Source organism: Epinephelus fuscoguttatus, linkage group LG4, assembly GCF_011397635.1.
Source record: "Epinephelus fuscoguttatus linkage group LG4, E.fuscoguttatus.final_Chr_v1".
NCBI lineage: Eukaryota > Metazoa > Chordata > Actinopteri > Perciformes > Serranidae > Epinephelus > Epinephelus fuscoguttatus.
Window position 1 is genome coordinate 18,116,604 of NC_064755.1, and position 24,782 is coordinate 18,141,385.

The 24,782-nt window shown below is 44.7% G+C and overlaps 1 protein-coding gene across 3 annotated transcripts in view; it reads right to left on the minus strand.

Moving 5' to 3' along the window:
* Positions 1–2,100: 2,100 nt before the first annotated feature.
* Positions 2,101–24,782, minus strand: part of LOC125888058 (serine/threonine-protein kinase BRSK2) — a 197,902-nt gene continuing 175,220 nt past the window's right edge. The window contains exons 10-20 of one of the 3 annotated variants that reach the window (XM_049575236.1): positions 24,006–24,170; positions 22,644–22,741; positions 19,682–19,832; positions 19,303–19,368; positions 12,788–12,848; positions 10,530–10,737; positions 10,392–10,440; positions 9,151–9,274; positions 7,809–7,989; positions 6,550–6,639; positions 2,101–2,217 (exon numbers count right to left, since the gene is read on the minus strand). In XM_049575236.1, the coding sequence (XP_049431193.1) occupies positions 2,195–2,217; positions 6,550–6,639; positions 7,809–7,989; positions 9,151–9,274; positions 10,392–10,440; positions 10,530–10,737; positions 12,788–12,848; positions 19,303–19,368; positions 19,682–19,832; positions 22,644–22,741; positions 24,006–24,170 (1,216 nt within the window). In that variant the 3' untranslated portion in view covers positions 2,101–2,194. Of the gene's footprint in view, positions 2,756–6,549; positions 6,640–7,808; positions 7,990–9,150; positions 9,275–10,391; positions 10,441–10,529; positions 10,738–12,787; positions 12,849–19,302; positions 19,369–19,681; positions 19,833–22,643; positions 22,742–24,005; positions 24,171–24,782 lie in introns of all 3 variants that reach the window. The other 2 variants (XM_049575234.1, XM_049575235.1) reach the window with 2 other exon arrangements.

Below are 24,782 nucleotides of genomic sequence, written 5' to 3' on the forward strand. Positions count from 1 at the left end.
GAAGACCGCTCTGGGCCTCAGAATCATCAGATGTCCTTGGTGCTGCTAGCTTCCCATTGTAGAAAACAGAAAGGAGGGTGAACGATAGGGTATTGCTTTGTGTTTGTGTACTGATATCCCCTCACTGTGCCTCATCTACCTTCGACAGGTAGAGAGAGCCCAGACCTCCGAGCCTTCCAGCGAGAGGTACAGAGTAAAGGAAGCATCGTTCAAAAACTTTGTGCACAAGATAAGAGGAGGAGGAAGGGGAGGGATTAAGCAGGAGCAAGGGAATAATTATAAAAAAAAAGAAGAAGAAGGCCAGAAATCAAAGCAGAGAGGGTGAAAAGTAGGGGACAGAGGGGGAATTTAAAACATTTAAAAGGTAGTTTTGTGGAGAGAGAGAGAAGAGAGAGAGAGAATCAATGAAGGCTGAGAGAAGGAGTGAGTTTGGCATGGAACATGAACACTAAAGCCATGCAAAGAAAAGCTCATGTTTGACATGCACACAGCAATACAAGCTAAAAGCATAGAGCAGGAATCCCCAGCATGGTTGAGAAGACAATCAACCCCCACGGTTTGTCTGTATATTTACAAAGAGAAGAAGTAGATTGGGATCTGTGGTGTCCTTCTCCTCAGGCCTGGCCTACACGCACAATAATATGAAACTGACAAATATCAATAGAAGAGCATATTCCCTCTCCAAAAAGAGGCTAAGTCTACATTCTTAAATTACTGGTAAATAATTTTTTTTCAAGAGTTCATACAAGTTCTCTTTCCCTCCTCGGAGACATCAGGGAAAAAGAGAATTTGTGACTTGTCACATAATTCTGTTAAATGCAGACCAAAACAAAAGAAAAAAAAAGTTCATTATTTTCTTTAAATGTTGCCCCATTTACGAACACACAAGAGGGTAATAAATAACATTCAACTGACCTAACAGCTTTGTTCATATAAATAGCCAAGTTATAATAAATTAGGAAATCAAACAGTGAGATGAACAAACATGAATAAATAAGGACAGAAATACAAAAATATCCACAATTGCATTTATCACGTTGTCTTTTTTTTTTGTCCTTTTTTTGTTCCTCTACTCCTACTGCTGGTAAGTGAGACTAAGAGAGAGGTATAAATGGAAAACCAAAGACAAAGTGCTGCAGATAACACAAACAGGAATGTTTGGATCATTATTAGGTCAATCGAACAGAAGACAGAAAATGATCATGTAACAAAAATACACAGAAGAATTTAAAAGTACAGTATGTGGCAGGCGCAGGTTTACCAACCTGACCCTATGGTATCTAAACATAGTGTCACAACTAGACATTTCATTTTTTTTATACATAAGAAATGATATCAGTCTGTACAACAGAATAGATCATTCATTTTAAATACCCAAATACCACCCGCGGCCCTCCCCCCAACCCTATAGCTATCATATCATCTCCCCCTCTGCCCCCCCTGCCCGGTTCTGCTCACACCCAGCTCCTCTCTGAAATCACAATTCCAGTCCGTTTGCAGCAATAGTATTAAGTCTAATAAAGTCAGTTAGTATTTTAAACCCAGTTCTTCACAAAGAAAGTACATTAAAAAGCAAACAAATACAATCCAGCAAGCATCCGCGTCGGCTGTTTGGGCTTTTCCACAAAACTCCTCCCCCTTCTCTCCTCCTCTGAATCAGTCTCTGCATGTCTTCTTTTTCGTTGTTGTTGTTGTTGTTGTTGTTGTTCTTGTTAATACATCCCAGAGTTTCCTGTGCATACATACATACATGTGTTGTGTATGTAGTGTCTTTTTGTAAAATGTCTCCAATTGATGCTCCTCGAGAGGAAAAGAGGGGGCCGGTTGGTGAAGGGAATGTGCGTTCTTGTCTCATTGGGATTTGTGTGGATTCGTTGTGCACGTGTGTGTGTGTGTGTGTGTGTGTGTGTGTGTGTGTGTGTGTGATCCTAAGATGGGGGCACTAAAGGTATTTTCATCTACTTCTACTGATGGCTGCCAGAGGTGGAGAAGGTGGCGCAGAGGGAGATGAAGGTAGAAGTCTGCATGAAGGGTCTGTTTCCAAGGTAACCAACCATTCCCCCTTTTTTCCCCCAGCACACCTCTAAAAGCAGTCCTCCGTCAACAAATGTCCGTCCCTTCTCGGCACGCTCGTGGGGGGAGGGTGGTGGTGGTGGTGGAGGTGGTGGTGGAGGGAAGGAGCAGGAGGAGGGGCTTAATAGGTTTTCTGGATAATTCCTGGTATCAGAAACAAGTCAGGTCATCACACAGGTTAGCAGCGACGGAGCAAAAAACAGAGCCACAGGGCGATCAGATGGTTGGGGCAGAGGGGTGGATGATGATGATGGTGGATAATGAAAGGGGGAGTGAGTGGAAGGACAGGAGTGTGTGTGTGTGTGTGTGTGTGTGTCATGTAGGTGCAGTATACTGTTTGTAAAATATCACTTTGATTCTCTTAATATATTTCTATCTATATAAAGTCATTTTATACAAAAAAGTGTCCATAAATGATATGTACATCTAGCTATGTACAGATAGGATATTCTCTTATAGTGATACTGGGATGGGTTTTTAGCGCTGGCTTGACTACACAGCCTCTCGACCTATGACTCCTCCAGTGTCCCCACGGACGCCATCGCCAACTTGGCTCTGTCTCGGCCCGCGGCGGGGCATTTGGTGTCATTATGTTCTGGCTCGTGCCTCCGGACGTGCATGGGCGAGGGGCAGCGCTTGGTGGGCGTGCCAGAGGGGTAGGGCACCTGTCCGTTCTTCTCGTCTGAAAAAAGTTGTTTTATTACGTCAAAGAAGTTACTCAATGGGCTGCCTAGGTACACAGATGGGGGGGACAAAAGAGGAGGAAAAAAGGGGAAAGAGAGAAGAAAGAGAACAAACAAACTAATGAACAATGGGGTTCACAGGACAGAGACGAGGCTTAAGACAGAGCAAGCAGAGGCGAGGGGGAGTCAGACACAGAGAGGATGAGACCTGCTGGAGCAGCAGCACCATATACCATGCATATGTAACAGCACAACCAATGAAAACACACAAGTAGCCATCCAATCTAACTAAAAAAATACAGCAAACAGGGCTGGCTGAAGTCATTCTAGGCTTCTGTAGACTGAGAGAAAGTGCGGTGTGTCGTCTGCGTGAGTCGGTGCCCAGGCAGATCTGGCCAGCCAGAAGCAGGAGCACAATGCGAACGCCTGGAGCTTCAACACGAAGCTGCCCTCTGAGGATAATAAAGCATCAGTGTCTCCTTTTCCTTGTGCCAAAACCTGATTGTTTGTGGAGTTTTTCACAAGTCATCACAGCTCCGAAGGGCAGCTCGAACCTCGGCAAAGCGCGGATGATGAAGGCTTTTCTGCCTCGTGGCTATTGTGCCAAGCGAGGTGCATCTAACGCGGTAATGTTTGGACTTGAGTCTGCCTGGAGCAAAGAGACAACCTTTGATCAACACATTTCTACACTTGAGCTACACTTCAGCTAACTACAAAACCTGGTCAAAGACATCAAACACAGCAGGTGGGCTGCATCATCATTGTGCTTGACTCTTTGAAGTGAGAAAAAGTCCAACTTGTGTAATTCCACCGCAGAGTCAAAACTGTGATGAGGTGCATTTAAGTCATAAAATACCTTCTTAACTTGATGCTGTGTGCCGGGTAAATGGGTGGATATGCTAAATAACACACGTTTATATCTTCTTAACTGCTATAAGCACACTTATAGCGCATCTGAGAGTATGCAAATGATCTTCAGCTAAATGCACTCGCTCTTTCTCGCAGGGCCTTAATGGTCCCACCGCAGGTAGGTAGAGTGGTGAGGACACCAAACATGAGAAATGGAGCAAATAAAGAGTCAATGTTCTTTTTGTTAATGGTGCATGCACAGCACAATTCTGGGAACTATCAGTCACAAACAGGACTGATTCTGAATACTTGGCAGAAGATCCATTTGCACAATAGAGTCCTGTGGGCCGACAAATGAACAGTGACAGCATCAGTAAAAAAAAAATAGGCAGGGGTGCTGCACAGACGACAAGACACACACACTGGACCGAAGACTGTCTGTGTAGCAGCACTTTATAAAAGGCTGCTGGAAAGTGGAATTTCTCAGGCTGACAATATGCACGTGCTGCCAGTGTGAAGACTGCCTGCAGTAGCTTGGAGATTAGGACAAACTTCGTCTAATCACGAATGAGTGAGTGTGTTTTTGTTGTTGTGTCTGTCTATGTGCGCATGTGTGTGTCTGTGTAGACAAGTGTGAATGTGCCACAGTTGGCTTTGCCCGCTCCATTATCCTGCTGGAAAATGGTCGCAGCCAACTTCTCCCTAATGTTCCCGCTTTCCTTTCTCATGTGTGAAGAATTTCCACATTTAGTCACTTCACTCCACTCAAATCTGCACATTTTCAAAAAAAATGGCAGGAAACTCATGAATCTTAATGATCTGGGCTGCTCGATGAAACACACACAGCACCCTCTGAATGAATGGTCCTCCTCTGCAGTCCTAAAGTACGCTTCCCTATATTCTTTCACACCGCTTTTCATTGTTCCACTCTTCCTATTGTGTTCCTAAGCCGGGCTCTCAGGTATGCCTCTGTTAATGGTGATTAGGGGGACATAATGACCAAGACTTGATGAAGCCTTTTGTTTGACACACATTGGTATGCAAAGCCATTTCTGTTCTTAATTACAGCCACTGGCCCTTTTTTTCAAAGGCCCTGTGGTCAGGTGGCACCAAAAGTGTGTTAGGAGGTCAAAGGAAAGAGGGAGGCGGAGGAAAGTTTAACAGTGCTTTCAATTACTGCTAAGCACATACTGACCTGTTTTTAGATTCATATTATGGTGTGAGATGCTTTCATTTAGACTGACCTTGGTCAAAAACAACTGACACTGACTTTTGATACTAAACACATCAAATCAGTTTTTTGTTGTGTGTCAGCAGGATTACAGAAAACTACTGGCCCAATTTCCATAAAACTCAGTGGAAGGGTGCAGCATGGGACAAGGAGCGATCCAACTCATTTTAATTCAGATTCGAATTGTTTTTCACTTTCATTAACATTGCGAAACAGGGCATTTGGCCTTGGCGTCAGTCTGCATTCTCCAAGTTCTCTTCTAGATATGTATGCCTTTTGTAATATCCTCAGTTTCCTCTACTGGCAAATTGTTCTCATATTATCCACAAGACTCCGAATTCTTCTCATACAATGTCGTCTCTGCCACTGAAACAATTCACAGCAGTTGTTTGAACCTAATCAGATGTAATTTATTCTCATTTTACCCTTCCCACACCTCAGCCTGTTAATTAGTTCTACAATATAAAAGATCAGGAGCAATTGGTAAACTTACTGAGGCACAGCGATGATAACAGACTGTTAAATATCACAACAGCTGTGACGACTGCTGTTCAATTCCGAGTGCCAGTGAGAGAATTATTGCAAAAAAAAAGCCACAGAGCAAAGTATATAGCTCTCACTCGTAACTTGTAGTGTAATAACAGAGTATAATAGCAAGCTGCGTGATGGCTGAGTATCTGTTCAACAACGTCAGGCATGGAATTGGAAATTGGTTTAAATGGATAAAGGAACAAACAAACAGACATCAAGGGAAATGATTCACAGATGAGATGGAAATAATATCCAGAGAAAACAGCACACCGTCTCCTGATAACCCCCCCCCCCCCCAAAAAAAGTGTATATCAGGCTGGTGGTGTTTCCCGATTTGACCAGCAGGTGGAGCTGTTGTCAAGATGATGGCGACTGAGACGCACACAAACAGAGCAGTGATTCACAAGGAGAGACATGCTAAGAGCAGATGGGGAGGAGAAGGATCCCTATTTCTCTTTCTCCTCTCATCATCCAGACTGTGCGTTGAGAGACTACGATGTAGCCAAACTGGGGAAGGAATGGGTTTATGCGTGTCCAGGGGCCTCGGCATCAACCCAACGACTAATGAGAAGAGGGAAGAAGAATGTTGCGAAGTTCACAGGTGAATGGTTAGGTGTTGATTGAGGTTTTTAGAATCTACACGGTGCCTCTGGAGGAGCCAGAGGAGGCTGGTGGACAGCGGAGGAACAGGGGGAGGGGGTCCTATTGTACGAGCACCCACAGAGAGAAAGAAAGAAACAGAGCGCTTGTCAGGTGTGGTGTCACTGTGCGGTGCAGTGCATTGTGGGAGCGCGTTGAGGTGCAGTGGTGTTGCCATGGTGACAAGCTCCGACGATCAGTCTTGGAAGTAGGAGTAACAGAATGCAAATCAGCTTACCCTACCTCTACTCTAATCTTCACTGCCAGGGCAACGAGACAACATTTGACCCGCAGTCGGTGCTTGAGAGCAACTCCCACCCTTTCATGGCAGCGAGGCGAGGCGCGGGCATGCAAAGGAAGGTGTTTTCGAGAAGCGGAGAGTGGCTCGGGGATTTCAAGCAGAGGAGGGCAGGATTGAGCCTCAGCAGCGAGAGTGGTTTGTCCGGGGGTGGGATGGACGGATGAGGCGGTTGGGGGCTAAGGGTGAAGAGGTTTGGGGTATTTTGAAATATATTTCTTTTAAAAAGAGAGGTTGTTACTCACCAGACAGCTGTTGGACCCCTGGCTGGTCATGTGTGCTTAACAACTGGCTCTGAATCGTCTCCACTACTCGCTTAAAGCGCCGGCTGGGTCCTAAACACGGGCACACAAACAGGAAATATTTGATGCATTACAACACACAGGTAGCAGCACAGGAAGGTGTGTAGAAACTATGTCAGTGGATTAATTAGGAGAGTAGAAAAAGTAAGGGTGATGAGAGGAGTGTGAAATGTGAGCTGGAGAAGCTGCAGAGAGCAAGAGATGATAAATGGAGGCCAGAGAGGAGTGCTCCTGTGAGCTCCTGCTGTCTACCTGTTGTATACAGTATACAGTCAGTGCCATGGAGGAGTCAGCAGGCTCTAAAGTGCCACTATTACACCCCATTCAGTTCAGATGTGCCCCCTACTTGAGTGTGTGTTTGTGTTTGTGTGTGGCTATGTGAGCCAGCGAGAGAGGGAAAGAGAGCATGCATGTGTTTCTGCGAGCCTGAGCATGCACGCATGATTGCGTAGTATGTAATCTTGCATAGCCAGACCTCATCTTGTTACGCTCAGGGACGTTTCAGGAGGGGGGGGGGGGGATCTTATCAAGCACCCAGGATTGCAAGAACTTTGAAAATCCTTATGCAGACATTCTTTTTGGCAGCGCGTTTTGAAAACACCCAACCCTGGAAGCAGCACTTCTAGTTTATTTGTTGGCTGGATAGTTTAATTTCATTAGTTTGAAGTGTGACAGCATCCCACTCGACACGTTAGGGATGCCTTGCCGTAGTTTTTAAAGCGACGTGAGCTCCAGTTTCCCAAGACCTCTGTGAGCCTGATGAGATGGGAGGCTGGCTATTCAAAATTAAACTGTATGTAATACTGTCCTCTGTGATCTGTCGTCTCACAACAGGAAGGGCCCGGGTTTGAACTGAACAATTTCCACTCGAATGTCCCCAAGAGAAGGAATCAAATCCCTGCTAACTTCAAGGCACCTTTTTTTATTGAAGTACAAAAACAAAGCGGGGTGCTTTGAATTTTTATTTCACTTTTTTAAAATCACACAGAAGCTACTGTTTCTTTCTCATTCTGAGGAGAGGAGTCAAACTAGTAAAAGTAAGTTAAGTAGGTCTATGTGCATTGGCTCACAGAGCTTGGGTCTCCAGATGTGAGGTCCAGAGTTGGACCATCCTGTGACTGGTGAGTGGCTCAGCGTGCATCGTGCCTCTCGCCCAAACAGGTGTAGAAAGTAAGGGTGATGTGTGTAGACAGTGTCCTGACCTGAGAGCAGGGTGAAGGTGACAGAGTAGATGCCGTTCTCCTTGGTGGCAGCTGTGCTCTCCGTGTAGGTGATATCCACCTGGAATTTCACCGGCTTCTGGAAAACCGTAGGGCCGGCCGTGGACTTGTACTCTGCTCGAAAACTGGTCTGAGAGATCACGCTGTGGCTCAGGCTGGGGATCTGGGAGGAGAAGAAAAGAAGAGGAGTGAGCGTGTAAAATGAAAAAATGGAAAAGGAGGCAGAGATAAGAATAAATATAAGTAGTAAAAAGAGGCAAGTAATGGGATTATACATAGGGAGCACTGATGTTTAATTTTTCTCCTACACCTCGCATACGACAAGGTGAATAAACCCTCATTAAAATACCCTCCACATACTACAAGCCACAGTTGAAACTCTAAGGAGATTAATGCCTCGGGGAGTAGCCATGCATGCCAGGGAGACTTAAGCTAATGTAATCTTGAGTCATCCAACAACATTGCACTCTCCCACCTAAAATGAATTTGTATGCCCAATGAACAGGTGAGCTCTGAAATAGTCACGTTTCGCCATAGTGCTGGAGAGGGTTTGACATTCCATTAATGTGAGTGTGCTGAGAGGTATAATTCCACTGATTCAGGTGCCAATCTCCTGTCTGGAATACCAGCTAACATAACCCAGAGGGGAAAATAGCTACCTCCAGGGATGGGGAAACAGATTTGACATTGACCTGCGCTGGCAGAGTTTGCATTTACTTAGACTTTGTTAAATTTAACCAGGGTGAGGGTGGGTTTTGTTCAATTATGTACGCTGAATATCAACTACCACTGCTGAGGGTCTGTTGATACAGATTCTGCCGCGCTCCCTGAGAGAACCCGGTGTTGCCCACACGTATTTGCACATCCACATTTATAAAATACACCACACGCACAGAGACAGTCCATGCTATTTCTCAATTTCTTGCACCGCACATCTAAATATGCACACAAACACACACACGCATGCTCAATACGCGGTATCGAGGGCAAAGCATCTATATGCTAATGATCAATGCTCTCTGTTGATTTTCTATTGACCTCAACTGAGTCTGCAGTCAGAGAGAAAATAGAAGCACTGAACACAAGCAGTTTACTGAATTGCTACATAAATCAGGAGCATGTTAGCAAACACTCAGGGAGAGCCTGCCTCGGAGCATAGCCAATCGCCGCCGCTGTTAGGGAAGGCTACGCCCTGTATCACACAGCAGATGCACAGGTAATACTGCTGCATGCGCACATATTCGGATTCACAGAGAAAAGTCGGGGCACAGGGAGCACGGATCACACAGGAGAAGGATTTAAGCGAGAAACTGTGAGCGAGTACCGAGAGAAAGGCTTGAACGATGTCTGCCTTGATGGAGCTGAGAGGCTTGTCTCTGATGACGATGAAGATCTGCTCCTCTTTTTCCAGGTTGATGAAGTTACCAAACCAGGATTTTTTGGCAAGTCTGTCAAGGGGGGGAAAGACAAGAAGAAAAGAACAGTTTGTGAGATGCTTTATATATTTTTAACTGCTGTATAAGCCGACTACAGAGCGCTAGTTCTTCTTCCACCATTTTTGCTTCCTTGTTAAAACCCACCCAACCATCTTTCCATCTATCTATCCATCCAGAAAAATGGAGAGCTGGTGAAGAGCTCTGCCTCTCCTCTCTCTCTGCAGCTCTGGGGAAATGGAAAGGTGCAAACGTAGGATACCCTGAGGGAAATGAGCTAAAACTGTGCAGGGGAGAAAAGTTTTCTGACATTTCACCTTCTGCGCAACTGTGTATGTGTAAATGTGTGTATGTCCATGTTTGTGTGCATGTGTGTGTGAGAGAGAGATAATTGAGCCTCTCTCTGAACAGAACTGTAGGTCCAGAAGGGGAAGAGGTAGATGAATTCACTACTGGCCTCAGCCCAGGTGTACCTGCAACCACTAATAAGCCATATGGACTCCTGTTTTCTCACACATTAATATTTCATGAGATTCTTGAAAATGTTGATGGATTTGCAAGGCTCAAACTTCAGCACAAAAAGAAACACTCCCCATTAAATAAATGAATACATCCATGACGTTATGACGTCTGTAGCGACATTAAGGGAAACACTGTCCTGCAGTGAGAAGCTGGTTACAGCTGGTGTGTGACTGTGTATTAACGCAATAAAGCCTAACTCAGCTCAGAGAAGGTCTTTTCCAGCCAACTCTCCCACCTCCTTCCAGCCAGGATGTTCTTCCCAGCCAGGTGGAAATGGCCAAGCCAGACAGCCAGCGAACCAAACAGGCATATCTAGGCCAACCTTGAGTTATCAGGCCCCTGGGAGCTCAGCAACATCACACAGCCTACCTTCCCTCCCTCATAACCAACCCAATACCTCCTGCTACGGTTGCTACTTTTCCAACCCAGACCAGACCTGAGGTCATTACAGGGAGCTCAGCAGGCGCAAATCAAACATTCACGGATGTAATACCTCCCAAAAGATCATGCTATCAAGGGCGAGCCTGTTTGAGCCGATGACTGAGGGGCTGACAGGTTATGCATAGTTATCATGGTGGTGGAAGCTTCAAAAAGTACTGCATCTACTCACTCTGGGGAAGACTCTGGTGTGAGACTGGACATCTCTTCTTGTGTGGGAACTGTGGAAGCAGGGTCAAAGGTCAGACAAAGGTGGAAGTTGGAATTCACACAAGATAATTCAGTGTTATATCTGCTGTGATGTCAGTACCTTGGAGTTTCCTGCGGTGGAACCGTGGTGAGCCCAGGAAGCTGTTTTTGATGGAGTTGAGGCGCGTCCTCCAAGGCATGCCTCCGATGGAAGGGCTGGGGGGCGGCGTTGGGGTGGGCGTCCCGGCCGGGCTGTCCTTGGGAGTGTGCACCGGGGTGCCCTTTGGGGTAGGGAGGGGGCTGCCTCGAGGGGAGGGGTGAGGGGTGACCTGTATGAGGGGGATAGATTTGGGCGGGTGGTCAGTGAAGGAAGAAGGCGCCGGCGGCACGGGGTGAAAGTGGTGCAGCCGGATGGGCGACAGGGGCACCACTGGGCTGAAGGGCACAGAGAGCTGGGGGTTGGCAGCAAAATGGGAGCGCCGTACCTGGGGGCTGTTCGGGATGGGAGAACTGGAGATGGAGGATGGGGAAAAGGGGGAGGACGGGGAGGATGGAGAAGTAGGGGTGGGGGGTACGGAGGCAGAGGGTGGCTGCATCGGGAGCTGGCAAGGAGTGGAGGGCTCCAATCTGGCTGATGCTGGATCTGGGGAGGATTCGGGGAGCGGGTTGGACCGCGTGGCTTGGAGGGGCTTGGGGACGACTTTGGGTTTGGCAGGGAGTGTCTGCGTCTTGTTGAGTGAGTCTGGCAGGGGCTCGCTCTTTGGAGCGAGCGAGTTGGGGGTGGAGATACGCGGGCCTGTGCGATTGGGGGTGGGCTCAGGTGATGGACAGGGGCTTGTGTTCGGGGACTGCGCCAAGTCTGGGGACTGAGGTGGTACACAGAACTTTCTGACAGGCTGGAGTTAGAGGACACGGTGTGAGGACACGCAGCACGATACAGCCAAGAGCAAGAGCGGGTGGAGGAGGAGAGGAAAATAAAGAAAAACACACGGGGACACACACAGGCACATAGATAAAGCAAGAAAGAAAAGTGCAGCACAACAAACAACCGTACAACCAGGAGAAGAGGCAGCCAAAGAATATAGAGGCAGGTGAGATGTTTGGATACACGGGAGAGATGGAGGCATAGCAAAAAAAAGAAAGACAGAAAAGAAACATGCAGTTAGACCATTCAGTGACTCACGTCAAAGGAAAACAAAAGTGAAATGGGAACAACGAAAACAGCAAGCAATGCACACAATTTAAAAAAGGCCAAACAAAACATAAAAAGATGGACTTCACTTGAATAAAACATACAGGGCTCTGCTGGCAGAGAGAAGCAAGCAGACACAGAGGTGCGAGAGACACAAGTCCAGCTGTGAGGACAATTTGGGCTGTCTCAGTAACAGGAGGAACGCCATTATGGGATTTTCTGTTAAATTCCCAGTTTCCAGATAGGTTTATTGATCTGTTTTATTTGTAATGATAAAAATTGCAGCCACTGATAAACTATTTCCCTTGGACGCCTCCCCCTTTTTTTTTTTCCCAGACACAAATCTGAGATAATAACCCCACACGGAGCCTCTCGCTGAGAGCACAATCCGGGCTTTGGGTAGGTCTGAGAAATCAATTTCCCTTTCAGATCAGCCTGAAAGAACCTGTGTGGCGCGAGGAGCTCCGTCTTAGGATCCTGGCTAATCTCGAGCCCTCTCAGGTTAGTCAGCTGGAAAAGTTTACCACAAGCTCTCCCAGCTCTGAGCGAGAAAAGTGGGATTTTCTGAAGCATTCCCGGAGCTGGATTTCCACAGAGCTCAGGCCACAGAAAACAGAGAGAGGGATAATACGCAGAGGGGATAGAGAGAGAAGGAGCTTAAGGGGGGGAGAAAGTTTGCTGTGCCATCACGTCCCCCTGTAGAGGTTCATCAGTATATTTTACTTTGAGTTAACAGAGAAATCCAACTATATAGACGCGATGAAGACTTGTGTAAAGTCTGAAGGAACACCGGATAAGAAGAGCTTATCATAGTGGATCCATGCTCCCTCAAAATGCAAAGGTAGATCTGAACTGTGGATTAAAACTCGAGTGAAGAAAGATACTGTAGCTCAGACTAATCATAAAGCAGAACAGTAGAACAAAATTGTGCAGAGAGATACAGCAATATTGCTTTCATAGTGAGTGTGCTGTCCACTGTTAAAGGTCAGAGGCCCTGGCAATGTAGCTGTAGTGACTGTCTTTATTTTCTCTAGCGGACATAAACAGCAATAAGATGACAGCAACAAGATGGGATCAGTGGAAGTAGGATGGTCGTTATCTCTGAGGGTGAACATTACAACCAGATACCTGGGAGCTGGGTCGACAGGTGTGTGTTGCATGTGTGTGTCGGAAGGGTTGTGACTTACCCGTGGGCTGCTGAGGGGGCTGGTGGAGAGGCCAGAGGAGGCTCCACTAATAGACCGCGACCTGTGGCACAAACACGCAAGAACACACACAGGGGCAGAGGTAATTGGTGGGATCAACATGTGTACCTGTGACATGTCTCAGTAAACAAAGGTGGAGGTGAGAGCGTGGAGGTTACATGTTGCACACAGTTAGAAGCAACCACGGCATATGTCACCATCACCATCATACCAAGCATGGTAGCTGCTATCAAGCCCTTTGCAAACACAACACCTATTCACACAGAGAGGGTGAAAGCGCTACGGCACGGCGACAGACATCACTAGCATCGACTCGCAGCAATTAGTCTCGAACCAATTAAGCTCAAACTTTGGATTTGAATGTGTCGATTTGACTGCAGCTTCTCCCGCAAATCTATAGGCGAGCTTTCCACAGATTAGCATTCAAATTAGCTTTCCACCCCGTCTATAGTCTGCTAATAAACCAAACATGTTGACTTTAAGGCCTTAGCGCTGGATCAGTAGAAAATATCTCGAGGGGGGAAATGAAGTGGGACATTTGGTTGAGTGCCATTTGTCATGTTTTTCTTTTTCCCCCGCAGATGCCGTCAATAACCCCTATGAGCAGAGCCCTGCTCAGAAATGAACAATCACAGGACAATCTGTCTCCATCAAGCACACGCACACAAATGTACACACACACACACAACCACACAACAACAGGGCCTGTCAACACTCGGAAACACCAGCTGCTCACTGTCACAACACTGTTCCTTTTTGTCATTCAATCTAACAATACCCCCCCCCCCCTTTCTCTCTGCATTTCAGCGTTAATGTATTTGCAAACACGTAGCTGAGCCTCCAGATCCTTTGTCTCTCATTGAAAAAATAACTACACTACAAAAAAATGTTTTTTTCAACTTGCTCAGACGTACGGGAAGACCTCAGGGGCAAACACGAGGGGCGGATGAGGGAGTTTAGGAGTGATGGAGGAATGAGGGAGGGATGGGAGAATGAAGGATGGGAGGGAGGGAGATGGAGTAATGGAGACTGATGTTCATTTCTGATGCTGGAGCGGTCCCACCGGACCACAGAGGCATCCATACATGGACACAAAACTGTGTACAGTTACAGCTAGTAGCCATAAAAATGCTGGCGCTGTCATAACAACAAGCTCGGATTAAGATCTATATGTATCAATCTTCTAAAAGGCGGAAGCGCTTATTTGGGTTCAGTCACCCTGCTCCCTTGAGCTTTTAATTTACAACCACCGAAAGAAAGAACTGATACTAGAGCAGGAATATTTCTCCTGAGAGGCACAGACACACACGGAGCAGAAGAGAAGCAACAGCTACAATGAGAGGGAGGAAAATATAGAAACACCCACTCTCATACTATTTTTATAATTCTCTCACTGCCCTTTCTGTGAGCATATTTATTGCACATGCACTCGTGAGTAGGCGATGTTGAGACCACATTGGCTAGGATTCCTTGTTTCAGAGAGCAGCTGACCAGACAGTTGCTATCATTTACATTTAAGTCTGACGGTCCGTTGAGACATGCCCACAGTTGCTCACTATAGCGCCTGGGCGCAAACAGCCAATCGCACTTCATCTGAACATGGCCAAAACACAGCGTCCTCGGGCCATTATGAGCATATTGTTAGAGGCACTCTGCATCTGTTAGTGTTGGACCAGCAGGTCTATAAAGCTAATGTTACAGATGGTTATGCTGTACAGTAATGGGCTGTCAGAGGCTCACCCTTGCTTCGGAGCGACGATGAATTATTGTAGACGAGTTATGTTATTTATAGTGAGCAGCATACACAACTTAAGAGATCATTTATCATCTATCATGCAGAAACAAAGAGGCCAAGTTATTAAATCAGTGGGAGAGGAGACGCTGGAGAGGGCTATGCCCTCTGCATTTCTGTGTGCGCTGGCTTTATAGGATCAGTTCACCCTAATTTCAAACAGCATTATCTTAGTTTTGAGAGATCTCTTTTTGCTTCCAACCACCAAAAGACTATTTAGGTGAATTTATTTTCATTGTGGTGCTCACTTATTTAAAAAGTACACTTAAAATCAAAGTAACTGCTCCGTCCAGAAAAATATCCTGGTTACCCTGGATAATCCACAGAACACAGTGTCAGTTCTTGTCGTAGGGACTATTTTGCTGTAGATTCAATTAAAAAAGCAGATAGTATGGTCTTTGGAAAGAGACATTGCTGTTTGATTTTTAAATACTGTGAGCCCCAGCATCAAAGTGTAAGTAAATACATTTAATTAAGTACTGTCTGAGTATAATTCTAAGATACTTATAAGTATTTGCAATTTGCTACTTTCTACTTCCCTAAATTTCAGAGGGAAATACTACACTCTCTATTCAACTACATGTATTGACAACTAAAGGTGGTACATTTTGATGCTAATACTTTTACTCAAAGAAGAATTTCACTGCTGAACATGATAATGATGTTCTTTTCATAAAAGGGGGCTGCCTATTCAGTAGAAAGATGCAGGTACTGATGAAACTGATGCTATATGACCAGAGAAAACAGAGGAAAACTTTTGCTCAAAAGGTATAAAAAACCTACAACTACCAGAATGCACTGTGCTGCACTGGACCAATAAGCGCTCCCTCTGGTGGGTGATGTAATGCAAGCTTGGCCACAGGAAACAATATGGTGGCTGGCTGGCGACGAACAATCATGAATTACAGTTTAACAGTAAGATAAAATATGTTTCTGAAAACATTTTGGATAAGAAACAGGAAGCGCCTGCCTAGTTTTACATTTTGATAAGAGTTCGGGCTGCATTTGATCCCCCTCTCTACTTTTGTGTGTTTCCGGTGGCCATGGTGGTGCCACAGAAATGAGGAAGTATAATCTGTAGCATGAGCAGCAGCCCTAGAGCCAGCAAAAATCTGGATTTGGGCTAAAAGATGAGCAAGGAAATCTGGGTGCTGGTAAGATGGAGGGAAGTTTACCACAGTTCATTTGCACATACTTCCCACATTGTCATGATACAGAGCTGGTTGAAAATGGGGTATCCCTTTAACTGCAGGATTTTTACTTAGTATTTTACCTGATTACAGGATTTGAATACTTCTTCACCACTGGAGAGCACAAAAAACAAAATTCCATTTGCCTCAACTCATAAAGGGATATCTATCTGGACAAATAAAACCAAAATGACCTGCATAGCAAGACACTGCTGGGGGTAAATGAGAAAACATGTTTGTTTTTTAGGATTTAATTGAATTCATTTTTGTTGCAATGTGGGTGAAGTAACCCTTTAGTGTGTGTGTTGTTGCACCCAAACATATGTGTGGTCACCAACTTTTATCTTTCTGTTATCCTTTAGTCCAAAAGATAATATTTCCCATAAGCCTGTTGTGGAACAGGGTCCGTGTCCTCAGTTTGAGACCACCGGCTGTGACGCAGACCCATCCAAAGCACCTGTGGGGGTCTAATGTTGAGCTGTGGGGGATGGAACAAGTACAAGAGCTTCTGGGACGAGGGCATGGACTGAAATAAAACGAAAGTAAAGCAAAATGAAACGGCTGGTGCCAGGAGTCAAACGGCGAACAAATAACACTGCCAAAGCCAAAGCACAACACCACTGCTCTGCTGCAGTGGAGAAACTTCCATTTTTCTCTTTCTCCCTCCTCTATATTGACTTTGTCCTGCCAATAGAGTTCCTCTACGCTGGGTAGATATTCATATAAATCAACACACTGTTTAAATCCATTTCCTTTTCCTGAGCCCTGACAACTCCCTGAGGACTCAGCACATTAATATTCACAGCTCAGCTCCTCAAATCTCTAAATGTAGTGAGACCCCTGCAGTTCCTGATGTAGAGATCAGTGTTAAAGGTGCTTTATTTGTGCTCATTTCAGCCTCTTAAATAAATTAGAGTCAATAATTAGCATGAGAGCCTGACTTATTAAGACTGCACTGACTAACCCAACACATTCAAACTGCACGAAGCAACTAGAGCAGATCTGTGGAGAAAAAAAAAAAATCAATTGATATTCTCTTCTTCACACTGCAGCACTTTTCCATATTTCATTTACATATCATTAACCTCCCTTCATTTCTCCTGGCATGTTGTTAAGATTTAAAATTAAATCAGTAGGATTTCTTGTGCTTTCAGTTTGGCTTTAAATGTCTTTTTAAGAGACTTCTGGGTATATGAAGAATGAAATGGGCATTCACATGAGAATGTCCCCATGTGTGTCCCTCTGCAACGTGGCTACTGTAACATCCACCCCCCCCCCCCCCCAAATCTATTCAATTATACTTCACAGAATTAGTCAAATCATCAATCATACGTATGAAGATGCAGCCTGGGCAGTTGATCGCATTGTTACTGCCTACATGAGATATGTGAAAACGCCGGGTAGGAATTGAGGTTCAGGCATTTTCGTTGTGTAATTTCAGATAAAACCGTTTCCCCCTCTCTTCCATCATTTACGCTGGTGGAAATGTATCCTGTCAAAACACATGTTTCAAAGTCAGTCCTCTCGCTGACACCCTCTGATCTGAAGTTCTACGAATCTTCTGTGCTGTCGACAAAAGTTTGCTGTCGGGGAAAGATAAGGTTAGGTTCAGAGGAAGTCAGTCAAATCTTTGGACGTTATTCTGCTACGTACGAGCTTCCACAACGCCATCGTCTATAAACACACACACACACACACATACGTGCACGCACATGATCAAACAAAGCACACACAAGGACGTGATAAAGGCAGAAAAGTTTTAAAAAACACAACAAAAAAATTCAAACTCAGACTTTGTTACCAACATCTCTTTCCCCCCACTGATCAGCTGGAAAGCCATAAATTGCAGTGGGGGGGTGAAAGACATAAAGCGAGAGAGAGATTTGATTTGATTTGGAGGCGGAGGGGCTGTGGTGTAGGACTCCCCCCGCCTCCAACCCACCACAGCTGATAGGAAGCCAGACAGAGAAAAACTAGCAGCACTTCCACATTAGCATAGCAATTCCATACAAACAGAGGGGGGGCGTTTGGGACTGAAGGTCAGCTGCACACAAGGGACCACAGTAGAGAATAGATATGAAAGAGTAGGGAGGCGCTCCTAAAAGAGATTTGGGTGGAGGGGTAAGAACAAACACTGATTTAAAGTAGCACAGAGGAAAGATGCAGTGGAGCTTTTTTAATGACTGCGGCTGCTGATATATGTCGAATCCAGACAAACCTATTTCACACGCTGCCGTCTGTGGATGTGACTTTTTATTGAGATTTATACCTTAAGGTCCTGTCTTAAATAAAGGTTCAAAACACTTACTTCAGCGCCCTTTATGATGCGTGCCATTCAGTCGCGTATGATCTATGAACCGGTGTTGATACTGTTTAGGGGAGCATTATTAATGCTCGATAAAGTCGCTGCAAACCGGCCTATTTTGAGATTCTAGCCTGAGCTGAAACAGATGAGTCAGAGCGAAGGGCGGAAGAAGGCAGCTTCAAAACCAATGCAACCTTTAAATAAAGAAGAGATAAGACTTGGATCGCCTGAAGGGATGAAGGAGCGGAGTAGAGGCGAGGAAACACAAGAAGGATGAATGTTGGAGTGAAATTCAGAGGCACAGAGGACAGGGAGAATTAAGCAGAGGTGTTCAGAGGTGGGAGCTCTTGAAGTGGATTTAAAACTTCTGAAGTGGCTTCCCCCGGTGAAATGAAGCGGGAAATAAATTCTTGATATTTTGTTGTTGGCAAAGCACTACAGCAGAGAGTTATTAATGCATCTGACATTTGGATGAATATTCAACTTGATGACTATATATTTTTTATCTACATAATGTATGCACTCCCTGCCTCCACATTTATGCCCCACACCTCGGAAAAGCTTTTCCCAGCACTCTGCCAATCTGCCTATCATTAGGCAGATCAGGTTATCACCCCTCAGATTCAATCTTCCCCGCTGTCACAAATGTCACCGCCTCTGAGCAGAAATGTGTCGTGTGATGATATATTGGTTGTTGAAATAAGATGAGGGAAACAGATTTTAAATCAGTCCGCTGTGCCTTGTGGGGGTGTGGCTCTAGCTCGACTTGAACATCTCTAAAATGGAGAAATGTTCTGTGTGCGGAGAAAGTGGGACACAGTATGGGAGAACTGATTATCAATGCATTCAGATTATAAAAAGACGAGATAATTGAGCTAACACCGGAAAAGGGGGGGTTGTAGATATTAAGGCTCTGAATTGCAAATGCGCAGCTCTCCTCCGTTTGAAAATTAAGTTCATTATGAGAGTTAAGTCAAACTTAAGGAACTGACTTCCCAAAACTGTTGAGTCTGTTGGACCCCCTTGTTTTTCAGATGAGCTACAGCGTATTAAAAAAGACCTATGAGGCTGATACATGCTGCATATGTCATCACCATTTAAAACAAAGCATCCCTTTAGCAGAAAGCACCGCTGCATCTTTCTCCCGCCCGTCTGTGAGACACACAGCCAAAGGAGGTGAAAGAGTGAGGGGTGAGTGGCAAGTGAATACCTTTCTTCTTTGCTGCATTTTGTACTGGCGTCAGGAATATCCAAGCTTTTACTGTACACTGATTTACTACAGTGAGACAGGAGACAAAGCGAGCACAGCATCAGTCTCTGTTTATGTTTGTCCACAATCTAGCCTGCTGACACCAGAGCCAGACTCGCTGTCAGACCTGCTCAGACACCGCTGGGCTGCGAGATTCCTCCACATACACACACACACACACACACACACACACACACACACACACACACACACACACACACACACACACACACACACACACACACATGCAGACTCACACAGATCTATGTCTGTCTCTATTTTGTTCATTTGAAAATAGTATAGATCTTTCAGGGGGGTTTTTCTTCACCGCCATGCGTACCTCTGTCCATGCTGTGTCATGTCAATAGCCCTCCTTGCTGGTACAGGTGAGCCTCCGTCTGTGACACTGAGGACCTCCATGGACTTCCTCTCCGGTCTCCTCTTGCCGTGACGGTTCAACATCGGAGAGTCCACCCGCTTCCTTGGGGGATCTGGACAGTGAAACACATTGATCCAGAATCAACACAGTGCACCTGACGTCTCTGTGCATTAATGCGTGTATTTCTACACATTGAGCAGTTTTGTGCATTGTGTACATATGTGTGTGAGTGATGTTCAGCGCTGATCACATTGACATTTTAACTAATAGTGAATAAGTAATGGTTTCCTCCCAGACCTTGAACTAATGGCCACTGTATTGACCGTATCACATTCACTGAAGAGGAGGTCTATTCATCAAAATGTCGGTATCTCACAGCACACACTCACACACATACATTTGCGCATAACACTCCTCCGATTGCAGAGTGCTTGCTGTCATAAAAAAGAGAAACCCTGGCAGAAGTCTAAGTACAGCATCTCTGTTTCTGTGGGTGGAAATCTGTGCTGTGTCGTGGTGCACAAATGGAAGAATGCCTTTTTTTTTGATGAGTTAATATCCGAGCCGAAGCAGTCGCAGCTGACAGTTTTTCAAACTTGGCCTATTGACACCTTCTATTTCTGCTACTATATTTCATTGAGAAGCTTGTCTATATTCAATAAACAGAAAGCCTTTTTTTCCGACTGGAGAGCCAATCCACCACTACTGGAGCTGATCCAATTTCTTCTGAAGAAGGAAAACATTGCAGAATGGTTCAGACACTAGGAGCATTCAGGAGTTACCTTCTTGAAGTATTTATTTTTGCCTAAATTGGCTTGTTTGTCTGTGTATACAGCTGCCTATTCAATGACTAGGTAAAAAGCCACTGGAAGTTTAAGACACCAGTCACATAGTAGTATTGTTCAGACATGCTGTGACTGAGAGCTATACTGTGATTTATTTCCATTTTCTCCTGCTATGTTCTTTTCTTTAGTTGGTTTTTAAATCATATTTCAAGGTTCCTACAGCTTAAAGCTATAGTGCGTAACTTCTACAGGTCCGTAAATGTCCGTTTCACCCAAGCCACTAATAGAGGAGATGACACAATGCTGATTAAGCCGATCGGCTCCTCTAACATCTCGCAGTATTTTTCAATATATATCATTTTTAGTTTGCGTGTAGACCAGCGACATTCCCGCACTGGCACACAGGAAATGCTTCCTCACAACAAAAAGGGAGGGGGAGGAAGAGCGGAGAGGTAGAGCGCAGGTAGAAAGACAAAGCAACATGGCGGAGAAGCGGCCGAGACATGGTTCAGAAGTGGATCCTACCACAAATGCAAGTGTTACTCTGTGTGCACGGTGTGTGGCGACTGGCAAGTGTTACTCTGTGTACGGTGTGCAGCGACTGGCGATTGTTACTCTGTGTACGGTGTGTGGCGACTGGCGAGTGTTACTCTGTGTACATGGAAGTGCCGCCGGCTTATTAGTTGTAATAACGCATTATCCGCTGGGAGGCGACAGAAGTTACGCACTATAGCTTTATGGCAAGTTCGATGTAATTTTTAAGGCTTTTTGTAATGCCACTTGGAATTGACCTATGGCTAAGCCCCGCCCTCAAACACGATGAGCCAATCACAGTGTGTAAAGCCATTCCCATACACTTGAACCTTCTCTGCCTGGACGTCCATTGAAATTACAGAAAGTCAGTTTCGTTCGGTGTTTCATGAACTTTTTCTGAGATTTAAAAATGGTCAAACGGTGTGCATGGGGTACATGCAACTCCGATAAAGTTGGATAAAGTTGTGCGGTAACGTTAGACCACAGCATCAACTCAACGTGAATAAGATTAACAAGTTCGTCTACATCTGTTTTAAGGTAAGTCAACATCGTGTGTGAGGCAACATATTGTCACTTTGCTGGAAAGAAATATAAAGTTACCTTTAACATCTCTAGCTAACGTTAGCTAAAGTTAGCCTAACGCTCATCATGTCAGCTTGTTTGCTGGGAGTTCATTAGCCTATTTTGTTCTAGTTTTGTAATTTGGTGATTGTACATCATTGTTAGCTGTTGTCCAAAGGGCTCTAGTTAAGCTAACGTTAACTTCTGGAGCTTAGCTTCATTAACTTATCTGTAATCGCAGAGATAACAAAGGTTGGCAAACGTTATGCTGAATGATTCAGTGTAAATACTGTAGCACCAAACTAATGGAGAGACACTCTTGGTAAAGATGGTAAAAAGGCCGTTATCCTTTTCTCATATTCTGAGCCAAAAAACTTAACTTCAGCGGCACTTTGATGCACCAAATGCAACAAAATTTTGTTTATTGTAACATTAAACATGACTTTTTCATCTTGTGGTGGAGACAGGTGTAGAACAGAACTGGGAAATACCTGGTGTTTGTTGCTGATTTTGTGTTTCTATTTCTGCATGTGAAATTCCACTGACTTGATTCCATCATGTCAAGTTTAAAAAACAACAACCTTTTACCATAAAAATTACTGTAAAATCTTGGTTAAATAGCCAGTTATCATTGAATTTGCACTTTCCCATGTCACCCAGTGTACAATGACAGCTAGCTGGCTAGGACAGTGGATCCTCTACTCTGAGCATTCCAGCTAGAAACAAAGTATGAGTGTTGGTTCCACGATCTCGAGCTGCAAGAGACATTCTGGAAATTATTTTTTTAAATTTATGTTATCAATTATTTTGAGATTTTACAATGCAAAGTCAGCAAAAAACGATTCATAAAATCCTACTTCCAATGTCTTAGCATTCTTAAGACTTCTGAAAGATTGATTTAAGCAATTTTAATACCAATTTAAGCCCTATTCTTTAGATTAATGAATCAATAGCTTTTAAAACTTTTTAAGGATCTGTAGAAACCCTGATATTCTATCATGTTAGGTTCTTTTCAGCACTCGTCACTTCAGCCCGAAACTCACCAATCTCGTTGCGAGGGGGAAGGTTCTGGTCCTCCTGACTGGGGTACCTTTCCTTACGGTCCAGTAACAGGAAGTAGATCATCTTTTCTTGGTTGTCACTGCAAAAAGGAGAAAATAAAACTCTACTTAGACATCTGGAAAAGATATACAATGATTTTAAACAAACCTGGGTAATTCCAATCATAAACATGTAGATTACTGAAGCATCTGTATACGCAGATCAATCTGCAAGAGCTCAAAACCAAGACATTAAACTGCACAAACCCTCACTATGATTAATGTCCTTTAATCTTTTTGGGTTCGTTGTGAAACAGCTACTAAATAGCTTCCACCATTAAAAGAAAAGTTGACTTTTACAGCTCATTAAGCCGTCATATAATATTCTGCATATTTTTTTTTTTTAGATTATGTCTCCATATGCGGAGTCTACTGGTAAGTTTATGAAAGTGCGTTCGTCCTTTTCTCTCTCTGTAAATCAGGGAGCCTAATATCTTTAGCCTCTAGGCCAATACTCTCTATGCAAAAGGCTCTGGGACTGGCCCTCCGTAATAAAGACAGATTGGAAAGCAGTAGGAGGCAAAGAGACAAGGACCTGCAACTTCAGCTAAAATGAACCAGGGGAAGGGAGATAGAGAGCGCAGCTTTTCCTCCAGTCCAGCACTATTACGGGATGCTCCCAGGAGGAAGGAAGCGAATGGGAGAGATGTGGAAGGGGGGGGGAAATAGAGTAATGCTCGTTTAGTATTAAATTAAAGAGGCCAAGAAAATGTAAAATAGAGGGAAAGGAGATGGAAAAGCAACGCATAATGAAACTACAACATCTGTATGCTTATATTAATAAAAAACACAAGTGTGTAAAAACACTGCAGGGCAAGCATCTTCAGCATAACCGCATATTCACAGCTGCAAAGACACAAACACAGGGTGGGATGAACATTATTAGAAGAGCATAAACAATGTGACCCGGGGGCTTGTTCCTGGTGCAAGCCAGGATCAGCTTGTGGGGAATGTATCCAGTGGCAAGCAGCGTAAGTGCTGTGTGATAACAGCTAAGTGATCTATAGCCTCTGACATCTAAAGTGACAGCCTCACAGGATTTCATAAGAGCCGGGGAAAAACCAAGGCCGTCACCTCCCCATCCTTTCATTGCAGTGCCACCGCACAGTCCCATCCTCTTCTCCCTGTCTGCAGCTGCTTTTATTTCCCGCATTTTCAACACACCGTTTCACCTTTTTACCCCGTCCTCTCATTTTTCTGTCCTCACTCCCGCCTTTTCATTCGCCGAACCACACCTCCCATTCTTCTGATCTTCCTCATCCCATCTCTCTCCCATCTCTCGCTTGGGCCATTCCATTCACTTACTCGTCTGAGAGCAGGTCTTTCAGTAGTTTGTTTTTGTCTCTGAAGCAGCCCAAGGAGTGCATGCTGTCCAGTACGTCTGGGTCGATGTCGTCTGCGGAGGGCAGGCTGCGGATGGTCACCTTCCTGGGCACCGGCTGCTCTGGTTCTGGTTCGTTCTTCCCCCCTCTGGGAATGCAAAGAATTACACAAATAAGACACCATCATTTTGTCTGTACTACTTTTAATACATCAACAAAAAAGTTTTCACACAGCTTATATAGCTATTAGAGGCATTAAAGATCTCACTTTGCAGATTTACAGATTTAATTACTATGTAATGCAAACAGAATATGCACTACTTGGTTGTGAGTTTGCCTCTTTACGACCCTGGTCCACATTATGAAACTTTCATAGTCACGTATTCTCCCCAGGTTCAGTCATTCTGCATGTAAGCGTCAGAGGTTGAATAAGGGTCATCGTGCTCGCCAAGATGCAGACAAACGTCTGACTCACACTAGTAAGTTTTGCAATCTCCCTCTCTTCCCTTGGCTTGTTTTCCAAACTTAGATTCTTCATTATCCCCTTCTTCTTTTCAGACACTCTCCCAGTTATGTCACTTTTCTCTGTCTCTCTTTTGTCTTTCTGTATCTAGCGAGTACACAAGCAGGACTTTGAAAGGCTAATCCACACTGACACCATTTTTTAGAGGATTTCTGGAACATTCCAGACGTCTGTTTTCAAAGAGCGGATTCATCTTCGATATCTGCAAACGTGCCAATACGCACAGCCTCAGATACA